Genomic DNA, 24,534 nt, shown 5'->3' with positions numbered 1-24,534 from the left:
TCGTTACCGCTGTTTTAGAGTGGCGCACTGTAAGCGCCTTGACATTGTGAGTACCCACTGTGGGTTTTTATTGTGATTTTAAATAAAGGTAATACATACTGCACCATGAAGTTCTCTTTATATTGATATACCGAGGTATAAACTGGACTGCTGTGAGGAACAGAGGCACAAGTGTAACCTATCCAGGATCCAGCATACAATACCGAAACCATAGAGGTTCTAATTTTGACCAAGCTTAATCACAAGGTCACACACCCTAAGGTGAGGGGCTATCACCTGGGGGGGGCGCACTTATATGAGCACACAGCACTTTAGTTTGTGTTCACTGAAACACGTGGATGGATTTTGGAATGTTTATGGACTGTTAATTTGATCATAGCACTAAGCTACACAGCACCGAATCGCACAGATGCAACACTGAATTACATGGATGTAGCACTGAATCGCATAGATATTTCTTTGGAATTTATCTAATATTGTTTGAACATCGCACCATCACTGAATTACAGAGATACAGCACTGCATTGCATGGATGCAACTCAATCGCATGGATGATTTTTTCTTGAAATATTTTATTTGTTTGAATATTGCACAAATATTTTGGAATATTTATATATATTTTTCACAGGCTTATTGAAGCACTCTTATGAATTCATTTATTGAAGTTTATTGCACATTAATGTATAATATTTTATACATGTCAAGAGAGCACAATACCACTTTATTAATTATATATTTATATTTATTATTTTGATAGCGCAGCGTTTTATAACTTGAGTTGGTACAGGAGATGGTCAGAGACTGCGGACATGGTACAGGAGATGGTCAGAGACTGCGGACATGACAAGAGATCAATGCAGCCTCACCAGTGCCCGTCGTGCAGCCCGAGTTTCCCCTCAGATGCAGCCTCACCAGTGCCCGTCATTTAGCCTGCCAGTTCCCGAATCAGAGCGGCGATCTCCGTGTGTCATGGAGCTGCATTTGAATTGCCCGGGTCACAGTAACGACGTCCCGCCTCCTGTAATCACATTATACTGATTCAACATCCCACCATTGGATCAGTGTGCCGTCTGTCACAGGAGACGGGACATTGTTACTGCAGTCTGTGTAGTTAAGCTCCGTGACACAACGGAGATCGCGGCGAGGAGGGAGGAGATGGTCAGCGATTGCAGACACGGTAGAGGAGATCAATGCAGCCTCACCAGGGTCCGGGAGGAGGAGGAGATCAATGCAGCCTCACCAGGGTCCGGGAGGAGGAGGAGGAGGAGGAGGAGGAGGAGGAGGAGGAGATCAATGCAGCCTCACCAGGGTCCGGGAGGAGGAGGAGGAGGAGGAGGAGGAGGAGGAGGAGGAGGAGAAGGAGAAGGAGGAGGAGGAGGAGGAGGAGGAGGAGGAGGAGGAGGAGGAGGAGGAGATCAATGCAGCCTCACCAGGGTCTGGGAGGAGGAGGAGGAGGAGGAGGAGGAGGAGGAGGAGGAGGAGGAGGAGGAGGAGGAGGAGGAGGAGGAGGAGGAGGAGGAGGAGGAGGAGATCAATGCAGCCTCACCAGGGTTTGGGAGGAGGAGGAGGAGGAGGAGGAGGAGGAGGAGGAGGAGGAGGAGGAGATCAATGCAGCCTCACCAGGGTCCGGGAGGAGGAGGAGGAGGAGGAGGAGGAGGAGGAGGAGGAGATCAATGCAGCCTCACCAGGGTCCGGGAGGAGGAGGAGGAGGAGGAGGAGGAGGAGGAGGAGGAGGAGGAGGAGGAGATCAATGCAGCCTCACCAGGGTCCGGGAGGAGGAGGAGGAGGAGGAGGAGGAGGAGGAGGAGGAGATCAATGCAGCCTCACCAGGGTCCAGGAGGAGGAGGAGGAGGAGGAGGAGGAGGAGGAGGAGGAGGAGGAGGAGGAGGAGGAGGAGGAGATCAATGCAGCCTCACCAGGGTTTGGGAGGAGGAGGAGGAGGAGGAGGAGGAGGAGGAGGAGGAGGAGGAGGAGGAGGAGGAGGAGGAGGAGGAGGAGGAGGAGGAGATCAATGCAGCCTCACCAGGGTCCGGGAGGAGGAGGAGGAGGAGGAGGAGGAGGAGGAGATCAATGCAGCCTCACCAGGGTCCGGGAGGAGGAGGAGGAGGAGGAGGAGGAGATCAATGCAGCCTCACCAGGGTCCAGGAGGAGGAGGAGGAGGAGGAGGAGGAGGAGGAGGAGGAGGAGGAGGAGGAGGAGGAGGAGGAGGAGGAGGAGGAGGAGGAGGAGGAGGAGGAGGAGGAGGAGGAGATCAATGCAGCCTCACCAGGGTCTGGGAGGAGGAGGAGGAGGAGGAGGAGGAGGAGGAGGAGATCAATGCAGCCTCACCAGGGTCTGGGAGGAGGAGGAGGAGGAGGAGGAGGAGGAGGAGATCAATGCAGCCTCACCAGGGTCCGGGGAGGAGGAGGAGGAGGAGGAGGAGGAGGAGGAGGAGGAGGAGGAGGAGATCAATGCAGCCTCACCAGGGTCCGGGAGGAGGAGGAGGAGGAGGAGGAGGAGGAGGAGGAGATCAATGCAGCCTCACCAGGGTCCGGGAGGAGGAGGAGGAGGAGATCAATGCAGCCTCACCAGGGTCCGGGAGGAGGAGGAGGAGGAGGAGGAGGAGGAGGAGGAGGAGGAGGAGGAGGAGGAGGAGGAGATCAATGCAGCCTCACCAGGGTCCGGGAGGAGGAGGAGGAGGAGGAGGAGGAGGAGGAGGAGGAGATCAATGCAGCCTCACCAGGGTCCGGGAGGAGGAGGAGGAGGAGGAGGTCAATGCAGCCTCACCAGGGTCCGGGAGGAGGAGGAGGAGGAGGAGGAGGAGGAGATCAATGCAGCCTCACCAGGGTCCGGGAGGAGGAGGAGGAGGAGGAGGAGGAGGAGGAGGAGGAGGAGGAGGAGGAGGAGGAGGAGGAGATCAATGCAGCCTCACCAGGGTCCGGGGAGGAGGAGGAGGAGGAGGAGGAGGAGGAGGAGGAGGAGGAGGAGGAGGAGATCAATGCAGCCTCACCAGGGTCCGGGGAGGAGGAGGAGGAGGAGGAGGAGGAGGAGGAGGAGGAGGAGGAGGAGGAGGAGATCAATGCAGCCTCACCAGGGTCCGGGAGGAGGAGGAGGAGGAGGAGGAGGAGGAGGAGGAGGAGGAGGAGGAGGAGGAGGAGATCAATGCAGCCTCACCAGGGTCCGGGAGGAGGAGGAAGAGGAGGAGGAGGAGGAGGAGGAGGAGGAGGAGGAGGAGGAGGAGGAGGAGGAGGAGGAGGAGGAGGAGGAGGAGGAGGAGATCAATGCAGCCTCACCAGGGTCCGGGAGGAGGAGGAGGAGGAGGAGGAGGAGGAGGAGGAGATCAATGCAGCCTCACCAGGGTCCGGGAGGAGGAGGAGGAGGAGGAGGAGGAGGAGGAGGAGGAGGTCAATGCAGCCTCACCAGGGTCCGGAGGAGGAGGAGGAGGAGGAGGAGGAGGAGGAGGAGGAGGAGGAGGAGGAGGAGGAGGAGGAGGAGGAGGAGGAGATCAATGCAGCCTCACCAGGGTCCGGGAGGAGGAGGAGGAGGAGGAGGAGGAGGAGGAGGAGGAGGAGGAGGAGGAGGAGGAGGAGGAGGAGGAGGAGGAGGAGGAGGAGGAGGAGGAGGAGGAGGAGGAGGAGGAGGAGGAGGAGGAGGAGGAGGAGGAGGAGGAGGAGGAGGAGGAGGAGGAGGAGGAGGAGGAGGAGGAGGAGGAGGAGGAGGAGGAGGAGGAGGAGGAGGAGGAGATCAATGCAGCCTCCCCAGGGTCCGGGAGGAGGAGATCAATGCAGCCTCCCCAGGGTCCGGGAGGAGGAGATCAATGCAGCCTCCCCAGGGTCCGGGAGGAGGAGATCAATGCAGCCTCCCCAGGGTCCGGGAGGAGGAGGAGGAGGAGGAGATCAATGCAGCCTCCCCAGGGTCCGGGAGGAGGAGGAGGAGGAGGAGATCAATGCAGCCTCCCCAGGGTCCGGGAGGAGGAGATCAATGCAGCCTCCCCAGGGCCCGGGAGGAGGAGGAGGAGGAGATCAATGCAGCCTCCCCAGGGTCCGGGAGGAGGAGGAGGAGGAGATCAATGCAGCCTCCCCAGGGTCCGGGAGGAGGAGGAGGAGGAGATCAATGCAGCCTCCCCAGGGTCCGGGAGGAGGAGGAGGAGGAGATCAATGCAGCCTCCCCAGGGTCCGGGAGGAGGAGGAGGAGGAGATCAATGCAGCCTCCCCAGGGTCCGGGAGGAGGAGGAGATCAATGCAGCCTCCCAGGGTCCGGGAGGAGGAGGAGGAGGAGATCAATGCAGCCTCCCCAGGGTCCGGGAGGAGGAGGAGGAGGAGATCAATGCAGCCTCCCCAGGGTCCGGGAGGAGGAGGAGGAGGAGATCAATGCAGCCTCCCCAGGGTCCGGGAGGAGGAGGAGATCAATGCAGCCTCCCCAGGGTCCGGGAGGAGGAGGAGATCAATGCAGCCTCCCCAGGGTCCGGGAGGAGGAGGAGGAGGAGATCAATGCAGCCTCCCCAGGGTCCGGGAGGAGGAGGAGGAGGAGATCAATGCAGCCTCCCCAGGGTCCGGGAGGAGGAGGAGGAGGAGATCAATGCAGCCTCCCCAGGGTCCGGGAGGAGGAGGAGGAGGAGATCAATGCAGCCTCCCCAGGGTCCGGGAGGAGGAGGAGGAGATCAATGCAGCCTCCCCAGGGTCCGGGAGGAGGAGGAGGAGGAGATCAATGCAGCCTCCCCAGGGTCCGGGAGGAGGAGGAGGAGGAGATCAATGCAGCCTCCCCAGGGTCCGGGAGGAGGAGGAGGAGGAGATCAATGCAGCCTCCCCAGGGTCCGGGAGGAGGAGGAGGAGGAGATCAATGCAGCCTCCCCAGGGTCCGGGAGGAGGAGGAGGAGGAGGAGGAGGAGGAGGAGGAGGAGGAGGAGGAGGTCAATGGCCCACCTCAATGGCTACCTCCAGGCCCACCTTCCCCCTATCTATCCATTAGAATGCATGCGCTTCCATTGTGGAGACGCTCATAAATTTAGCAGGGTTAGGACTGCAAGTGATACAGGGTGCCGTGAAGAGGCCTTGCTCTGGTTTTGTATTTCATGCATTAGCTGTTCCATTTGCTCCTTGCTGTAAAGGCCAGTTATAGGTGGGGGCAGGGGCCATCTCTTAGTTACTCATCCAAATGGAAATCCTCTGTACAGTAGCACTCAGAAAGGAAGACAAAGGGAAGCACTGGGAACTTATCAGGAGTGTTCTATGGAAATAATTTGATAAAGAATAAGCTGAAGGAGGGAAGAGGGAAGGCCTCATCTGTTTACTGCCACTTCAATTCCCATTTAACAGGCTGGTGGCTAGGAGCAGTGTATTCCTCAAATGTAACAAAGAAGTGTCATCTACCTGTCTGTACTGTACAATGGGATTGTGTAAATCTTAACATTAAATGGCCAGAAATTAAAATCATTTAGCAGGTATGACAATTCCCATACATATATTGCCTGTGTGTAGTTCAAGGTCTGCCTTGAGTTCATATTAAATCAGACCTTCACTTAAATGTGAACATTCCGTCCATCCTCCCACCCCCCTTAAAAATGTTTCTCTTCTTCCTAGGAACGGGTACCTTTTCTGACAGGTACCTGCTTCCAGTTCTCCACTTCTTATCTAGGCAAAATTACATCAGTTTGTACGTCAGTATTTGCATCGGCTGACTTTTAAAAGCAGGACTAAGATCCTTATACAGGACTTGGGTATCATGCACTAATCCAGCAACATTTCCACATTGTACAAAGACTTCAGCCCAACTACTTACCACCATCTTGTCCTGCTGGCTTTCCGTTCAGCTGAGCCCATGACTTTGGCCCACCTGGCACTAAACTGATATTCTGCAAGATTAGGAACAAAAACAGTAAGACCCAAAGCTCTCGCTCGTTGACGGCTCTGCATACATTATAATAGAGTGAGTAAAATGCACTTCAAGGGACAACTCTTAAGTCTCACGTCTTAACAGTTGCACAAAGCATAATTTCTTTATAAACAATAAAAGCTGCCTCCAAAAATCCAACATTCTCAGACAAGAGAGTTTAGGAACAGTGTCATCTAATAGGAGGTTTAAAGGGGAGAAAAAAAAAAAAAAGAAAAAAAATGTCAGCAGCTACAAATACTGTAGCTGCTAACTTAATAAAAGGACACTTGCCCTGTCCAGGGATCTCACGATGTCGGCCCCCAAAGGAGATTCATCCTCGAGGCTTCACAGGTGACAAATACTGCGCGAGTCACACTGTGCTTCATGAATGGCCCCTGTCATATTCTGGGACACACAGGTCCCAGAAAGGCAGCAGGGGAGGGCCCGATGCAGATGGGGAAATCATGTACCTCGCAGGCAGCAGTGGGGGGTTAGGACGGAAGTACACTTTTGTACTCCAGAAAAGGTACTAATAATATATATATACACACACACACAGGACTTTTTCTTCTCAAACAATAGGTGCTGGAACTCAACTACGACCCCCCAAAACACATCATCCCACACGCACCCTCCAAATCACATCAAATAGTGGGTGTGGTCAGTCAAATTTCACAAACAGGAGGGTCTTAAAGGGGCAATAAATACCAAGATTGCATTACATACAGAGTGCAGAGTTCAGGGGGGTTACATACAGAGTGCAGAGCTGTCACTTGTAAACATAGAAACTGGACTTCTGTGTTTACAAGTGATTGTGGTGAGAAGGCCCAGCCCCCCCCCCCCAAGGGTCTGAGCCAGAGGTGGTAGAACAGAGTTCCACCAAGTTCCCCCTGAAAAAAAAAGATAGATAGATAGAGATCTATCTATCTATACACACACACACATTTTATTTTTGTTCTAAAAACGAGGGGGGGGTGGGGGGGGGGGGGGGGTCTTTTGTTGGGCTGTTGCTGTTGGAAAACACCAGTTACATGGCCAACTGCCTGAATGAAAAACCAGTTTAGTGGGCTCAAATGTCTGCAAGAATACAAGCATTTTTGTACTCACTTCCGGGCTGTTCACTGTGTTCGGCTTCTGTAAATTGGAGACAGACTTCTGCAAACCCTGCTGCGGCAGCAACTCCTGCTGCGGAGGAACTGTCACACTGGAACTGCACAACAAGAAGAGCAATCAAAACAGTCAGGTGTTACTTCAATACTAGCCCTGCACTTTGGTAGTACGATTATGTCTTTGAAGAACTGAGCAGAACTAAGACACAGATGGATGACTCCACCCTATCAGTATCAAAAACAGATGTAGCGATTGACTATTTTTAGCTCACTTAAAAGGGAAAAATAAAATCTTTAATTTTTGCACGCCTGCATGTGAAAGATCAAATAATTATTAATGTGTGTGAAATATTTAAAAACTAGAAGTTTTTTTTTCTTGCAATACATTAGGACACATTTCTATTTTTCTCATCCTACAAAATGTTTTTATTATAGCAGTGCTGCAGACTGGACAACCAGCACAATGTAAATACCCTTCCCAACCTGTAAACTATGAGGATGACTTACTAAAACTGAAGTGTGCAAATCTGGTGCAGCCCTGCATAGAAAATCAATCAGCCTCCAGGTTTTAGTCTCAAAGCTTAATTGAACGAGCTGAAGTTAGAAGCCGATTGGCTACCATGCACAACTGCACCAGATTTTTTACACTCTAGTTTTAGTAACTCAAATCCTATGTATTTCTATATCTCTACAGTGGATCTAAAAAGTCTACACACCCTTAATAAAATGTCAGGTTTCTGTGATGTAAAAAAAAATGAGACAAAGATAAATCATTTTAGAACTTTTCCCACCTTTAAATGTTACCTGTAAAAACTGTACAACTCAGTTGAACAAACTGAAATTATTTAGGTGGAGGGAAGTAAAAAAATAAATAAATAAATAAAAAATATGGTTGCATAAGTATGCACACCCTTAACCACTTAAGGACCAGCCTAGTTTTGGATTTTAGGTGTTTACATGTTTAAAACAGGTTTTTTGCTAGAAAATTACTTGGAACCCCCAAACATTATATATAGTTTTTTTTTTCTAACACCCTAGAGAATAAAATGGCAGTCATTGCAATACTTTTTTTGCACTGTATTTGCGCAGCGGTCTTATAAGCGCACTTTTTTTGGAAAAAAATTCACTTTTTTGAATAAAAAAAAATTAGACAACAGTAAAGTTATGCCAAGTAAACTGATACCCAACATGTCACGCTTCAAAATTGCACCCGCTCGTGGAATGGCGTCAAACGTTTACCCTTAAAAATCTCCATAGGCGACGTTTAAAAAATTCTACAGGTTGCATGTTTTGCGCTACAGAGGAGGTCTAAGGCTAGAATTATTGCTCTCGCTCTACCGATCGCAGCGACACCTCACATGTGTGGTTTGACCACAGTTTTCATATGCGGGCGCTTCTCACGTATGCGTTTGTTTCTGCGCGCGAGCTCGTCTGGACAGGGCGCTTTAAAAAAAAATTTTATTTCTTTTTTCGCTGTTTTTTAAAAAAAAAAATAATTTGGATCACTTTTATTCCTATTACAAGGAATGTAAACATCCCTTGTAATAGAAAAAAGCATGACAGGTCCTCTTAAATATGAGATCTGGGGTCAAAAAGATCTCATATTTGGACTTTAATGAAAAAAAAAAAAAATGTGCCTTTAAGACAAATGGGCGGAGCTGACGTCATGACGTTGCTTCCCCCGTCCTATGGTGTGGAGACGGGTGGGGGCCATCTTAGCCTCACTCGTCTCCATACCTAAGAAGTGAAAGGACCCGATCGCCTCCGCCGCTGCCGACGGCTCCGGTAAGTGGCGGAGGGCGCGGGAGAGCGGCGGTGGGGGTTTGGGGTGGGCACCTCTCCCTCCGCCAATAGTGATCTCGCGGGGACCCGCTGCAGAGACCACCATTATCGTGTACAGAACTGCCGGCCCTAAAGATGGATACCTCGCTTGTGGCAGCAGCTGCTGCCGTTACCGAGATGTCCATCTTCAAAACTAATGACGTATATATACAGTGGCCAGTCGGTAAGTGGTTAAACTGATACAATTTGTGAACAGATCTGGGGGTATCATTAACTTTGTATTGACACCTGCAGCGGTTCGCAGAGGGCAGTGTGAACTGCCTGCGGGGGAGATGTGATGCGGGGACCGGCACTGGAACAGTGTAGGTTCCCGCATCGCTAGTGTGAACCCGGGCTAAAAAGGTGGAAAAAGTTCTGAAATGATTTGTCTCATTTTTTTTTTACATCACAGAAACCTGACATGTTAACAGGGGTGTGTAGACTTTTTATATCCACTGTATATGCATGTTCTTGTATAGCTACAGAAGGATAGCCACAATTCACACAACACAAGCACTGCTATACAGGGGATGTGCATTGCTGACCCTCTCATCTCAATGCAAAGCTACTAGATAGGATAGGCTACTTAAAGCAAGACAGCCTCCAATTACAAGGAACAGAATGGGTGTTTTAATTAGAGGGATGTAATCGTTACCTTGATTTTAGGTCATAAACGCTCAGGAGTGGTGCTTTTCCCCCCTTTAGGTGGTGGCAACATGCAATATTGCTTTACATGAAGTCCCGTGCCTGATAACCTTACAAATTCTGTGAGTTTACTCGCCCCTCTTATGAGTAACAGCGCAGTATACACAGGAAAAAAAAAAAAAACTGAAAAAGTACAAATGGCTGTTTTAAAGGGGACACTAAACATTATGCTTATTCTACAAAAATAATCCATGAACATTGACAACTTAATGGCCCTGTAATCTATTTTCATGAAATTATTTCTGCGGTTTTCTGCCTCCTATTAAAAATGTCCTCCGAGTGCCCGAACCCCTTTTCTTTCCCACATCTGTTTAGGACGAGCCATGCACATTAGCTGTGGTCACGTGCACTGCTCTATGCACACTATAAATACCATAGTCTCTAGTCCATCATGGGACAAGAGAGAAAGGGTGGCTACTTTACGTACATACAAATCGGACAAAAAAAATAAATAAATACTTTTGAGTTAATACATACTTGAAAAGATTGTTCTTAAACCAGAGTTCAATGTCACTTTAAGACACAGACTTGAGACAGTTCTCAAGGTGTGGAAAACACTGGACCACTGTTCAAAGATTCCTGTCATAATTGTTGAAAGGCGAGGCCACAATATTTACAGAAAATTTACTGTTGATACACCTGGCTTTTACAGCTTTATTTGCAGCCAGTACACTGGCTCAAATCTCTAAAGAAGTGGTCTCCAAACTGTGGCCCTTTTCTTGCCCTTGGTGCACCATTCCGGCCACTGGCGCCAATGAAGGGGCACCATTCCTGCCACCACCAATGGGGCTCTATTCCTCCAACTGATGCCAATTAAAAGTACATTTTTTACTGACACTGAGGCCGGGGATGTTTCTACTCCCATTGACAACATACGCCATCCTAAAGTTTGATGACAGTAAACTGACCTTTTGTTTAGAAAGTTTGGAAACCCCTACTATAAAAGGGATTTGATGTTCAGCACTCACCTCTTTTGGTCTGGCTGTTCTTGTTTGTTTGCCCATCCCGTTCCGTCTTTGGGCACTATTAATATATTGGGGTCGTTTCCTTTGTTCTCGGATTTCAAGCTTGGCAGGTTCGCAGGAGGTGGCATGCGCCGGGCAGCGGCAACTTTCCCAAGACTCTGTAAGCCATGTCTAGGTATAACTAAAAAAAATGAACACACAGGCTGTAACTTAGACACATTTCCTATAGCGCATACAAATCTTATCTTTCCATTTAAAGGTTGCCAGGCAACAGAAACTCTGTACAGGACCTGGCACCTACTGGCCCTTTGCACAAAGTTGCAAACAGCTGGTAGCATTTTCGCAAATTAACAGATTCAGAAGCAAAATCACAAGTCAGCCCAGTGTAGGAAAAAAAGTTAGGTAATTTGACCACCTAGAGACCACTGCTTTCAACCACAAAAAAAACTAAAAAACAAAAAAAAAAAAAAAAGTTATACTCCAACTTTTTCAGGCACAGCTTAGCTTTTAATAACTGCAATCTTTCCAGTGTTGCCTAATCAGTCACACGAGTGTCTACAGCAGCTCCCACCATAACCTGGTGGTAAGTCGAGAAGAAAAGCTAAATTTCATAAAACGACGGAGACCACCAAACCATAAAGATTTAAAAATTGTTAGCTTTTCACATCTTTACCACCCTTCTCTGTAAATAGCTTGTACACGCAGCCACACAAACATGGGCGAGTCAACCATATCTGCTCAATATATATTCAGGTTTACCTTCCTGTTCTGTAGTGCTACACACAGATATAACAATGGCCAATCTATACTACTTTGGCTATGATTATCAGTGATGTTTTTGGCTATTACTCTAAAAAGTTGACTGGGTGGGGGAATAGTATGATTAAAGCAAAGCACCACCCAAAAGGGGAAGCTCCGCTTGTTTGCTTCCTCCCCCACATTTGGCACCTTTCGAGGGTGGTAGCCGCTCCCACTTCAGGGTATTATCGCTGCAATCCTTGTGCGGTGATCTACGCCATTTCCTGACCTTCCTTCCCCCCTACTGCCTTCTGGGAGACAGAGGTCCCAAAAGACAGGGGACCATTCAGAAAGCATGGCACGCTGGCGCTTGCACAGCAGGAAACCAGCTGTGGAGCCGCAAGGTTTCACTTTCCGTTTCCCTTAGTGAAGATGCCGGCGCCTGCACACGGAGCCGATGGACGGATCAGTTTGGGGTCCTGACATCGCGGGATACCTGGACAGGTAAATGCCCTTATATTAAAAGTCAGCTGCTGCAGTATTTGTAGCTGCTGACCTAATTTTTTCTCCACCAGGCTGGAACTCTTTAAAGGCGTCACTGGCTCATCAGGTCCTGTACACTTTGAACAATTTTCTACTTCACACCAATGTGCTGCAGTGCAATGTAAATATATAAAAAAAAAAAAAAAAAAAACACACACACACACACACACACACACACACGATGCCATGACCTGTATTTTACCATTGAAGTCAACAGTTATGAAAGCAGTTAACACAAAATAAATGAATGCAGGTCAAAGTGTTTCAACATGCCTCACACAAACTTCTTGTGTGAACCCATCCTTAGAAGATTCTTCAAAGTGAAAACGAAATACCTTTCCACATTCAATCCATTGCACACGCACACAAACACGACAAACGTGTGTAGGGAACCTCCCAATGCCATTAGCAAAGATACAGCAGTAGATTAAACCCGTTATTTGAATCAAAAGAAATGTTAAGAGAATTTCTTCTTTATAAGGTGACTTTAATAAAAATAAAAAAATCTGGCTGCAAGGTGCAAGCTGTAGTTAAGGGTTTGCAGAGCCCAGATTCTGTGTTATACCCTGCTATAAAACAGAGTTTTGCAGCACCAATATATAAAGAAAAAGATACCTGTTGTTCTGACTGCTTCTATTGACTTCCCTCTGTACTTATCAAACAGGTTGAGAGACGAGTACTTGCTTTTCCCATCCTTTCCCTTGGTAAACTGCCCCAAACGATCGGACATTGCGATGAAATGTCATCTAGTAGGAAAATTTTTCTCGGCACCTCTCCCGATCTGCCTGTGGGGTAATGGAAAAACAAACAAAATGTTAGTTCCAGATAGCAAGCGCAGAATGCACCAAATAATATAATAATAATTTTAAAAAAACTATTCTTTTGTACATGAAGTACAGTAAAAGTAAACTGGTCAGATAGCTATGCAATAAAAAAAAAAACTGTACTGTCCAAGCAGCGAGTAAATGAAGTGGTCACTGACACCCCCCCACAAAAAAAAAAAAAAATCAAAACAAGTGCGACGCACTTAAAACACAAATCACAAAGCCTCTTCCAAGACCTTCGCCCGACAGCTGACCGCAAAGTAAAATGCATCGTGAACAGACCCTTAAATTTGAATTGTGGCCAGGCTTTGGACATTTAAATATGAACCTGTCACTGCAAGGTGCCTTGTCCAAAATACCAAGTGCGTAAAAGAAGTATAATGAAAGCAATGGTGGATTTGATTTAAATCACTAGTAAAGGCTTGATTTAAATCAACTCGATTTAAATCATAGTTTTTAAAGAGTAACTGTGCCGCAGCATCTCCTCTGATGTCTGACCCTCTATTGACTCACTGACAGTTCCATTCACTTTAATGGGGCGGCTGTTGATGCAGCGGTGACTCAAGGTGAGGGACGTGGCGGCACCAGGTGAGTGGATGCCCGCTAACAGGCACTACCATGATGGATTTGAAACAACAGGTGCTCTTTAAATGTAAGAACTTATTCTTGCTTATAGTTCGTGTGAAATTGTGTAAATGCATCAATGCAGTGCATGTTATGTCCGCTTGCAGAGCTTGGATTCATTGAAGGAGTTTGCAAAAATTGTAAATATTGCAGAATTTACAGTCTTGTGCTACACAACTAAACTCCATTTCATGCTGAATAAACTAATTAATGCATCTTAAATAGAAAACTCTTTAGATAGATTTTTTTACTCCAAAAGCATTAAAAAAAAAAAAAAAAAATAATAATATCAGAATAAGCTTGGGTTCACGCTTTTGCGATGTGGGAACCAGCATGATTCCAGTGCCGGTTCCCGAATCCCATCTCCCTCGCAGGCAGTTCACACTGTCCTCCGCTGTGGGTGTCAATACAAAAAGTTAATCACACCCCCAGATCTGTTTGCAGATCGCAGTGCGAACTGAATTTGGACAGGAATCTGATGGCATGGGTGTGAACATCCACGCCATCCGATTCCAGTGCGGGGGGGAGGGTAATAGGGTTCTTGCACCTTTTTTAATGCAAAACGAATGCGAGTTCAGCCATACACATGTATGGCCCCTTTCACACTTGTGCAACTTCAAAGTCACACGATTTTACCCGCAACCTTGGCATTAACCATTCTCAGCTTGGGCTTACAAAGTCGTACTGAAATTGTGTATATATTATTATTCAGGTACGATTTGCATGCTACTTGAGGGTTTAACATTGAGGTCTATGGACATCAACTCGCATGGAAGTTGGACCAAAGTAGTGCAGGGACTAATTTGAAGTCGACACGACTTAAAGTCATGCTAATATGAATGGTAGTCATTGAAAATAATGGAGAATGACTTGTACTTTGTACTACAAAATCGCGGGACAAGTCATTAAGTGTGAAAGGGGCCTATGGCTGATTTCACATTGCAAAGACATTGCATGTGATCGGCACAGCAATGCAGTGCGAATCACATGCAATGTCTGTGTTCGCAATAGTACGTGAACTGAACCCAGGCTTAAATTAAAAAAAAAAAAAAAAAAAAAAAAGGCAGATTTAAAATCAATAAAATCTAATTAAAAAAAAAAAAAACAATTTTTATCTACCCTGTAAAGCGACCCGTGTGTTGAAAACACAACCACATGCCTGTTCGCCTGCCACACATTGTGGTTCCTCCCACCAGTTTGTAAGTCCTAAATTCCTGCCACATACTAAACTCTTGCATACACATCTCCGCTTGAGTTCCCAACAGCATGTAATCAAACATACAAGCATCCCAGGAATGACAAACAGTTGGTCTTTCTAAAACAGCTGCTGCTCCTTGAAAATTTCAGACACCGATTTCCTCTCTACACAATCAAAATGTTAAATCAATGAGAGTGTGGAAGCACACTGTAGTCAGCTCCGTATATTCAAGAGCCACACTATATTTAAATTGCTGGTCTAATGATTAAATATAAAAAACTGACTCAAGAAGGAAGGGAAAAGAGGAACTCCAAATTTTAGTGGTGCATTAAAAAAAACATTTTAGGGCAGCGATTCCAAACCGGAGTTCTGCAAGACAAAAAGCACCATGTGATAACACGAAGCCCCCACACACTGGGCATGGTTGAACTGAACCATGCCCACCCACATTTGATTACTGCCCCCACTAGTCTGAACTCAAAAACAAAATCAGTGTCATGGGAAGCAGACCCTGCCAGGAGAACACAATGAATACTGTTAGTGGCTACAGCCGCTGGCAATAATCGCATGCTAAAAATCCTACACACTGGCTGTACCCAAATCAATGTATTGACTAGGGTACAATCAGCCTGCCCATAGACAGATCGTATCTTGGCCAGTCCTTGCTGAACCAGCTGAAATCCGATTCATCTATGGTGGACTTAACTCTTAGCTCCATTAGAGCACTTTCACCACTGTTCTAAGATGGGGTTGCTAGTATGGAGGAGCACGAGACCACCACGTAACAGTTCTAAGGCTTGAGGAGTCAATCAGATCTAAGAGCTTACCTAACTGGGCAAGTACAGTTAACCGACTTTCTGCCTAATGGCCAAATGACAGCATCTCGCTAAGGCCGGCCATACACAATTCGAATTCTGAACTGTTCATGGGCAGGCTGAATGTACCAAGTTCATTGACAGATCAACTTGAGTACGACCAGCCTGCCGGATTCTCCTGCAATTATCGCTGGCGGCTACTATACAGTTAGCCATGTGTACTGGAGTCAGGCCGGCTTCTGTCGAAGGGGTATGACCAAAAAAGGTCTGCCGATTGGCTCCCAGCCTGCCCGAAGTGTTCTGGCCAGGAGGTCGCTGTACTAACGTTGGGTTAGTACAGTGGCTCCTCCTGAGCAGTCAGGTTTTTTTTCGTTCAGCCCTGCTGGGTTGAATGAAAAAAAAAAAAAAAAGCAGCCGACATCCGCCCTGGGTGTCGGTCTGGCCAGACGGGCACGCGGGGAGGGGGCGGGGGGCCGTCCCCCTGTGAGAACACAACAGCTCAGTGGGGAGATCGCTGAACTAAACTTAAAAAAAGAAAGAAATAGAAAGAAAAAGAAAAAGAAAGAAAAAGAAAAAGAAAGAAAAAAGAAAAAGAAAAAGTAAAAGAAAAAGAAAGAGAAAAAGAAAAAGAAAAAGAAAAAGAAAGAAAAGACTGGAGTACCAGGATTAACACACTTTCACTAGGAGAGAAAATAGATATATTCACTTACAGTGAAAACCACTAAAAGCCCTCCCACCCATCTGTCAAAGAGAAGAACCTTTCAAGCCAGTAAATATTTCTGGAAACCGTGCAACACCTAGGACATAAAATTTGGTGACATCTGACCCCAATTCCTTTGTAAAGGAAGGAGATATAGATTGCACATCCTCAGGGCAGAGCATTTACAGCCCTCAAGGTAATCCTGGAGATAGGCAAGCCAATTCATTGTGTGAACAGCCAGGTTTCCCAATTCTCCTGTGATTTGGGAGTCTGAAAAATGCCAATAAGCAATACGGCTGTGCAGCTGATGAAATTTTCTGCAGATTTAACTAAAGGCGCTTGCTGTGTTATCCCTAGATTGGATAGCAGAGGTTCTACTGCATCATGTTGTATGAGCCATTTGGTTGGAAGGCATGCATGATACAAAGTGTGTTCTCCTGAATTACAGGACAAGGGTGCGTTCTCCCTACACACCAAGAGCCGCTGGATAAAACATAACCTTTATTTAGGATTTTAATAAAAAGGTATATGAATGACTGTGTGTGTGTTTGTCTAACTTGTAAGAGAGAGGGGCTGGACATGACTCAAAAAGAGAACAAAAAAAGTCCACAAAATATATGAAAGGTTGGTGTCCAGAGACAAAAAAGAGGGGGGTCTCTGCAGGACTAGGAAACATGCAGACAACACTATATTACCAAAAGTATTGGGACGCATGCCTTTACACGCACATCAACTTTAATGGCGTCTTAGTCCATAGGGGTCAATATTGAGATGGCCCACCCTTTTTGCAGCTATAACAGGTTCAAGTTTTTGGGAAGGCCGTCCACAAGGTTTAGGAGTGTGTCTATGGAAAGGCTTGACCATTCTTCCAGAAGCGCATTTGTGAGGTCAGGCACTGATGTTGGATGAGAAGGCCTGGCTCGCAGTCTCCGCTCTAATTCATCCCAAAGGTGTTCTATCTGGTTTAGGTCAGGACTCTGGAGTGGAGGATCTTGACTGGCCTGCATAGTCAACCCGATAGAACACCTTTGGGATGAATTAGAGAGGAGACTGCAAGCCAGGCCTTTTTATCCAACATCAGTGCCTGACCTCACAAATGTGCTTCTGGAAGAATGGTCAAACATTCCCATAGACACACTCCTAAACCTTGAGGACAGCCTTCCTAGAAGAGTTAAAGTTGTTATAGCTGCAAAGTGTGGGCCAACTCATTATTGAACCCTATGGACTAAAGCCTCGTACGATTGTTGGCCAACTGAGCGTCTGATTTTTGTCAAAAGGGCATGTGCCAGGATCTGGTCTTGCATACCAACGGTACACAATTTTCGTGCCACAAACACAAACGTAGCAACGTACAAGGAATTTCAGCTCTTGAGCGCCACCCTATGGGCACCTTCTGCTAATTTTGCGTTTGGTGAGCACTGATTCCAAGCATGCGTGTTTGTACTTTGTTCGACTTTCGAAAATGTACTAGCCTGTGAGTCAACATCTGTTGGCCGAAAGTTGGACAAAAATTGTCAAAAGGAGCGTACTAACAGTAAGATTTTAGGACAACAGCCTGTCAGACAATCCCCTGCCAACAATCGTACCGTGTGTACAAGGCTTTAGGCCCCATACACAGTATTAGACTTTTGTCTTCAGATTTACCAAAACCATATAATATGAGGTCAAACCTTAGGAATTTCAATTTGAAAGCAATTAGGCAGGCCCTTGCACTATACATGGTTTTGGTAAATCTGAACACAAAAATCTGCAGAAAATCTAAAAGTGTGTATGGGGCTTTAGACTGGGATGCCATTAAAGTTCATGTGCGTTGTAAAAGCAGGTAATATAGTGTAGATCAGGGATCCCGGAAAAAAAAAAAAAAAAAAAAAAATGATCTCATCGTACCCAGTACTGCAATGACAGGACTCAGTGGAGAGCTAATGCCCCCTTAGGCCTCTTTCACACGGATGATCCGTATGTCCGTTTTTCATCCATCCGTTTTCGGATGAAAAACGGACATACAGTCATCCCTATGGAGCGTCGGATGTCAGCGGTGACATGTCCGCTGACATCCGACCCCGCTCCGATCCGAAAAGTGTAAGGCCTCTTTCACACGGGGCAGATCAGTCATGATCCGCCCCGTGAACACACGCTGGCTCAGCGGGGATCGCTCCGCCGATCCCCGCTGAGCAGGAAGATGACAGGTGCATCGCTGCACGCTGTGCAGCGACGGACCTGTCAGAGCGCCGCTCTCCCCTATGGGGGGATCGGATGATGACGGTCCGTAGTGTCCGTCGTCATCCGATCCGATCCGAAAACGGAGGGAAAAGTAGGTTTTTCCTCCGTTACACTTTTCGGATCGGAGCGGGGTCGGATGTCAGCGGACATGTCACCGCTGACATCCGACGCTCCATAGGGATGACTGTATGTCCGTTTTTCATCCGAAAACGGATGGATGAAAAACGGACATACGGATCATCCGTGTGAAAGAGGCCTAACGGAGGAAAAACCTACTTTTCCCTCCGTTTTCGGATCGGATGACGACGGACACTACGGACCGTCATCATCCGATCCCCCCATAGGGGAGAGCGGCGCTCTGACAGGTCCGTCGCTGCACAGCGTGCAGCGATGCACCTGTCATCTTCCTGCTCAGCGGGGATCGGCGGAGCGATCCCCGCTGAGCCAGCGTGTGTTCACGGGGCGGATCATGACTGATCTGCCCCGTGTGAAAGAGGCCTTAGTCACTGTATATTTTTTGATTTAGCGTTTTAATTTTGGTTGGGGTATATTGTGATATTTATGTTGTCACTAAGGAAAAGTTAACTTTCCCAACCTATTATTGGGGTAAGATAAGATCTTTGTGATTTATGCAGGAACCCCAATCTATATATGGGATTGTCTGCATGTCTCCTAGTTCTGCAGAGAGTTGTGATTTAAAAACTGTCCCTCCCCAGTAAATGGATCCCTAACATGTCATGCTTTAAAATTGCACGCACGCGTAGAATAGTGCCAAATTACATCTCCATAGGCAATGCTTTAAAAATCTCTACAGGTTACCAGTTGTAGAGTTAGAGGAGGTCTAGTGCTAGATTTATTGCTCCCGCTCAGAAGTTCGCGGCAATACCTCGCATGTGTGGTGCGAACACAGATTACTACATAAGTGGGTGTGACCTACATATGTATGCACGCAGGGGCGCTTTAAAAAAAAAATAAATAAATAAGAAACGGACGATCATTTGTCTGATAATCTCATTGTGTGTATAGCAGGTTTAAAAAAAAATCAAAATTGTGTTATAGGCCAAAACTATTTTCCAACCCTCTAAGATCTGATGGATTTGGAGTATTTAGGCCTGGTGGTAGGGAACACTGCTGAGTGACACAAGCATAATGTTGGGTGACAAGCGTTGCTGCAGCAAGTTGAAGACCGCTCGCTGGGCATTCATTCTGCCAGCCATTCCCATAAAAAAAAAAAAAAATAAAAAAAATCACTCAACCCCACTAAATAAAAAAAAAAAACCAAGCTCAATTACACTACACCTGCGTAAAATCCTGCTGGATATACCCCAGTGACCAGGCAAGATAAGAATTCAGACAGGACAACTTCATCAAGCAAATGAGCTGGCTTCCTCAGAGAATTCCACTGTAACTAGGTAACCAGATTTAATCATTGGGCTCCAGAAAATGGAGAATCAGCAACAGGACACAAGACCCTTTTTTGCTTCATTCCAGTAACCGAATGAGGACGTGTTTTTATGTGTGTGTGTATAATTTTAGAACACATAAAAGAAAAAGGTGATCAAAAGTTTCTCTAAAATAGCAATAGAAGGTGATGGAGATTTCTGCATCTGGTCTAAGGGCCAGTTCACCCCATAGAAACGCCTTCCTGATGCGTTCCAGATGCTTTTCAGCATGCACGTTTTTGGCACGTTTTTGTTGCGTTCCAGTGCATTTTTCCCCTCTTTTCTTAGGGCACTTTCACACTGAGGCACAGGAGGGCATCAGCGGTAAAGCGTCTCTAGTTTCAGCAGCGTTTTAGAGGCGCTTTTTGGCAGCTAACGGGGAGCTTTTAACCCCCGCTAGCAGCCGAATAAAGGGCTAAAAGCGCACGCTGTGGCGCTGCCCATTGACTTCAATGGGCAGGGGCTCTTTAGGAGCAGTGTACACACCACTCTTAAAGCGCCTTAAAGATGCTGGCTTGCAAGACTTAATGTCCCGCAAGCGCACCACATCAGTGTGAAAGCCTGAGTGACAGGAGAGGCACTTTACAGGTGCTATTTTTAGCGCTATATCGCCTCAGTGTGAAAGCAGCCTTAACCTTAAAGGACATGTGCGTTCCAGTGCGTTTTTGATGCTTTTTACAGCTTTACAGCCCAGTGCAGGAAAAATGCAGCATGTTCTACTTTTTTTTCTGTAACTGTTTTTGATACAGAAAAAAACAAAAAAAAAAAAATGCACTGGACTGCATGTGGTGTGAACTGGCTCTAATACAGCGTCTCATTTCGTTTCCTGGAAGGAGACAGGATTTGATTGGTCTCCTTCCTGCTTCCAAAAAGCCCAGAAAAATGATCCTTACAGCGATTCAGCTCAGTAAAATCATTAGCTTGTAAACAGGCATCAAGGGTTACATACAAGCACCTGCTGGTGTCTGGACATACCAAGCTGTCCCAGAAGCCCTAAACATGGAGCTCTAGAAGTGTTTAAAATGTGCAGGAATTAAGAAAACAAAAAAACCAAAACATACATACTCACCTAGATGGCTGCAGCATTGATCCAATACTGCAGCTGTCCCCCGCCAGCTCTACATCAAGAACTGAGCGATGAAAGACCACTGATCGCTCAGTTCCCAGGCCTGCTGCGAGTACAGAGCGATGATTGCCAGTCTCTGGCTCTCTGCTCTGCCCACCCAGGACTCACTGGAGTGCCAGGCTAAGGAGGAGGTGGGAGCAGCTAGCTCAGCCTCTCAGCGTGAGAGGCTGAGCCAGCTGCTGGTCAGGCATCTGGGCAGATCGCGGCATGATTGGGAGGCCGGTGTTCTGTCAAATGACCCAACTCGTCTAAATCTCCAATTACGTCACTTTTGGTTTCTGTCCAGCAACAGTAATTGCAGATTTTGACGACGTGCCCATTTACTCAAAACACAGCCACCATATATACTACAGTAGACAATATAATGAGTGGGCATTGTTAGTCCACCCGCTATTGACCAACAAGATGGGAAAAGAGGCACGTCGCTGAAATTCGCAATTACTGTTGCTGGACAGAAATTGGAAGTGACCCAATTGGAGATTTTGACGAGTTGGCTCATTTGACAGAACACTGGCTCTGTGACATCTAAGTGCACTCCAGTGACCCACAGGTGAAGTATGGCCAAAAGAGCTTTGGCCATACTTCTCTTATAAAGCCACAAGGATAGAAAAATTCCCGGGGATCTGCCAGAAATCCAGTGTACAACTAATCCCAGACTGGGCTGAAAACAGTGTGTGCGGCACTGAAATTCCCCATCAGTGTTGTCAGCCCTCACCAGTTGACCTCTGCTGGACTACAACACTCTTTTCCGATCTTCCAATTTTTTGCTCTTTATACTACTTATTAGAACCAATTGCGTACTATATTTAACCTTTTCACAGTTTGCTGGAAGTACTCTACATCTTTGGTAACCCTCCAGCCACTGGAGATTTGTACATAAGGCCTAGCCCACCTTAAGGCATCTTTTATGGCTTTACAAGTCTTTCTGTCCCTTCTGGCTTCTCTTAGATGGTTTAGCATACGCTTTTCAACGCAATATGATGGAATACATATGTATGTGTTGTATTTTGGATTGAAATATATCTCATTTCAGATAGTGAGATTGGCTCTCCCTTTTTTTGTCACGTCTCTGAACCTTGATCGTGTCCCGAAGAAGCCTAACTGCGAAACGCGTAGACGCACAAATGCGCATTGTACAAATTGTATAATTTCACATGATTTTTAAGCTCTTTGGATACTGTAATTATACCATGTACTTTTCAATATATTTCTTACTTCTTTATTGTTTCTTTGCCTAAAAAGTTCGACCTTTGGCTAGTTTTTTAGTACCCCTTCCCCCCCCCCCCTCCCCCTCTAATTACGAAGGTAATGCTGGCAAGCCACAAAATTACAACTGCAGCTTGGGCAAAAATACACACAAAAAGTACTGATCTCCCAGCAGCTGTAATAGAGAATAGTAGTTCTGGCTGATCTATTCCCTTATCTCTGGCAGTGTCCCTTAGGGTCACCTTACACTTTTTGCACAATCCATTTTAAAATTTACCAAAACTATGTAATGAGCACCTACCTGCACTGTCCAAGGATTTTGTAGCCACAATTAAGACAAGTCATTACACTACATATGTTGTAGATTTAAAAGATATTGTACAGTCAGATTGTAATGTGTGTGGCAAGCTTCAGACTCCTTGCCACTCCTTTCTCCGAGTTGAATAATAGGGTAGCCTTGCTAGCCATAGGTTGGGTTTTAAAGGGTTAGCTCACCTATAGACCCTTTCATGCTGGGGCAGTTTTCAGGCACTTTCACACTGGGGCGGTGCGCTTGCAGGACGTTAGAAAAAGTACCGCAAGCAGCATCTTTGGGGCGGTTTAGGAGCGGTGTATACATCACTCCCAGACCAGCCCTGCACATTGGAATGAAAGGCAGTGCTTCCGAAGTGGCTAAAAACAGATTCAGAGGTGCCACAACACAGGAGCTTTTAAACACCTTCTTGGGGGTTAAAAGCTCCCCGCTACAGCCCAAATAGCGCTGATATAATAGTGGTAAATCGCCGCTAAAACGAGTGACGCTTTACCGCCAACGCTCGGGTGGCTGCAATGTGAAAGCAGCCTTACAAAAAAAAAAAGTCTATGCATATGCAGGCCATTTACATGAAGCCTGACTGGGAAACTCCCAGGACATGGTTGAGAGGCCCAGGTGTTACTGTTCACCTTCTCCATCACAGGAGTGAGCTCGGAGCTACTGCATAATGGGAGTGAAAGCGCATGTGAGGGGTCTGAATATGAGAAAGCGCTCACTCCTGTGATGGTGAACAGTAACAGCTGGGCCTCTTAGCAACATCCTGGGCGTTTTCCCATCAGGCTTTATGAGATATGTGAATGGCCTACATCTACAACATGAACATTATTTGACTTCGGACAAAGCTGCACAGGTTTTTTTTCATTTTTTTTTTCATCTACAGACACCCCTTATCTGCGTAGTAGAGCTGCAAGATTCTGACTAAAATGAGTCACAATTTTTTTTTTGCTTAGAAGATAGATCACGATTCCCACGGCGTAACATCTTTCACATTAAAACAAAAAAAAAAAAAGTTTTTATTCCCTAGGGTCTCATATATATATATATATATATATATATATATATATATATATATATATATATATATATACACATATAACGTTTGGGGGTTCCAAGTAATTTTCTAGCAAAAAATACTGATTTTAACTTGGTAAGAAACAAGTGTCATAAAAAGGTTTAGACTTTTAGGCCTCATGCACACGAGACGCCGGTGCAAACTCTGCTGAACACATGTTTTTAAAAGCTGAAACTGGCGAATGGAAACGCCCGTTTTTCCACGCTTGCATGCCGCGTTTAAGTCTAGAAGTGTCTGCAGAGCAGAGAATGACATTTTGCGGCCCAACTTTGGGGCCCTGTATCTCGGGGCCACTTGGTGCTAGGAACCCCAACTGTGCGCTAACACAATGGAACTAGCACTACAACATATCCAAATTTGGGGTTCCTAGCACCAAGTGGCCCCGAGATATGGGGCCCCAAAATCGGGTCGAAAAAAGGCAAGCACTTCTGCAGCAGAGAGTGACATTTTGTGACCCCTTCAACTGTGTTTGCACACCAAATTTGGGGTTTCTAGCACCAAGTGGCCCCTAGATATGGGGCCCCAAAGTCAGGTTGTAAAATGTTCCTTTAACCAGTTGCCAACCGCCGCACGACGATGTACGTCGGCAGAATGGCACGGGCAGGCAAAAGGACTTACAGGTACGTCCTTGCCTGCCCCCCCCCCCCCCCCCCCCCCCGGTGCCTGCGGCGGTCGGATTCAGGTCAGGGGCGATCAAAGGTGAGGGGGAGGCCACTCATTCGTGGCTCCCCCTCGCGATCACTCCTGGAGAATGAGATGCTTCCTCGGCTTCTGTAATGTAAACAGAAGCGGAGGAAGTGATGTCATCTCTCCTCGAGCCGGTCTTTCCGTTCCGGCGCCGAGGAGATAAGACATCCAAGTAAGTTTGCACTAACAGTAGAACACGCAGGCACACTTGTCACCCCCCCATCACACCCCTGTACCCCATCACACTGATTACCAAGTCGCTAAAGTGGCCCTCTATCTTCAAAAGGTTGAGCACCCCTGGTTTAAATCCACCATCATGTCTATTATTCCTTTAATTTGACATCTTGTTTTTTCCTCTGGATCGATGCTGTAATTCTGTGTGAACATTGCCTCTGTGCAGGAGCTTCCTGTAATAAAGACCAGTCACTGATCCTCTCTCTCCATGTGCAGGGTGACTAGTCTCATCTCCACTCCCTCCTATATAGTTTTCTGCAGGCAGCTAGTGGTGGGTGGAGCCTGCTAGGTCTTTCCCGCAGTCCTGCTCTCTGTGCGGTCTATGTACAGCGATTGTGTCAA

General features: G+C 46.8%; 1 protein-coding gene across 6 annotated transcripts in view; it reads right to left on the bottom strand.

Moving 5' to 3' along the window:
* Positions 1-24,534, bottom strand: part of PRRC2B (proline rich coiled-coil 2B) — a 202,285-nt gene that overhangs the window by 126,456 nt on the left and 51,295 nt on the right. For all 6 annotated transcript variants that reach the window (XM_073600503.1, XM_073600505.1, XM_073600507.1 and 3 more), the window contains exons 2-5: positions 12,347-12,516; positions 10,454-10,631; positions 6,958-7,060; positions 5,758-5,830 (exon numbers count right to left, since the gene is read on the bottom strand). In XM_073600503.1, coding sequence (XP_073456604.1) covers positions 5,758-5,830; positions 6,958-7,060; positions 10,454-10,631; positions 12,347-12,461 — 469 coding nt within the window. In that variant the 5' untranslated portion in view covers positions 12,462-12,516. The remainder of the gene's footprint in view (positions 1-5,757; positions 5,831-6,957; positions 7,061-10,453; positions 10,632-12,346; positions 12,517-24,534) is intronic.

This window comes from Aquarana catesbeiana, linkage group LG09, assembly GCF_042186555.1.
Source record: "Aquarana catesbeiana isolate 2022-GZ linkage group LG09, ASM4218655v1, whole genome shotgun sequence".
NCBI classification, from domain to species: domain Eukaryota; kingdom Metazoa; phylum Chordata; class Amphibia; order Anura; family Ranidae; genus Aquarana; species Aquarana catesbeiana.
This window is presented reverse-complemented; position numbering and strand designations above follow the sequence as displayed.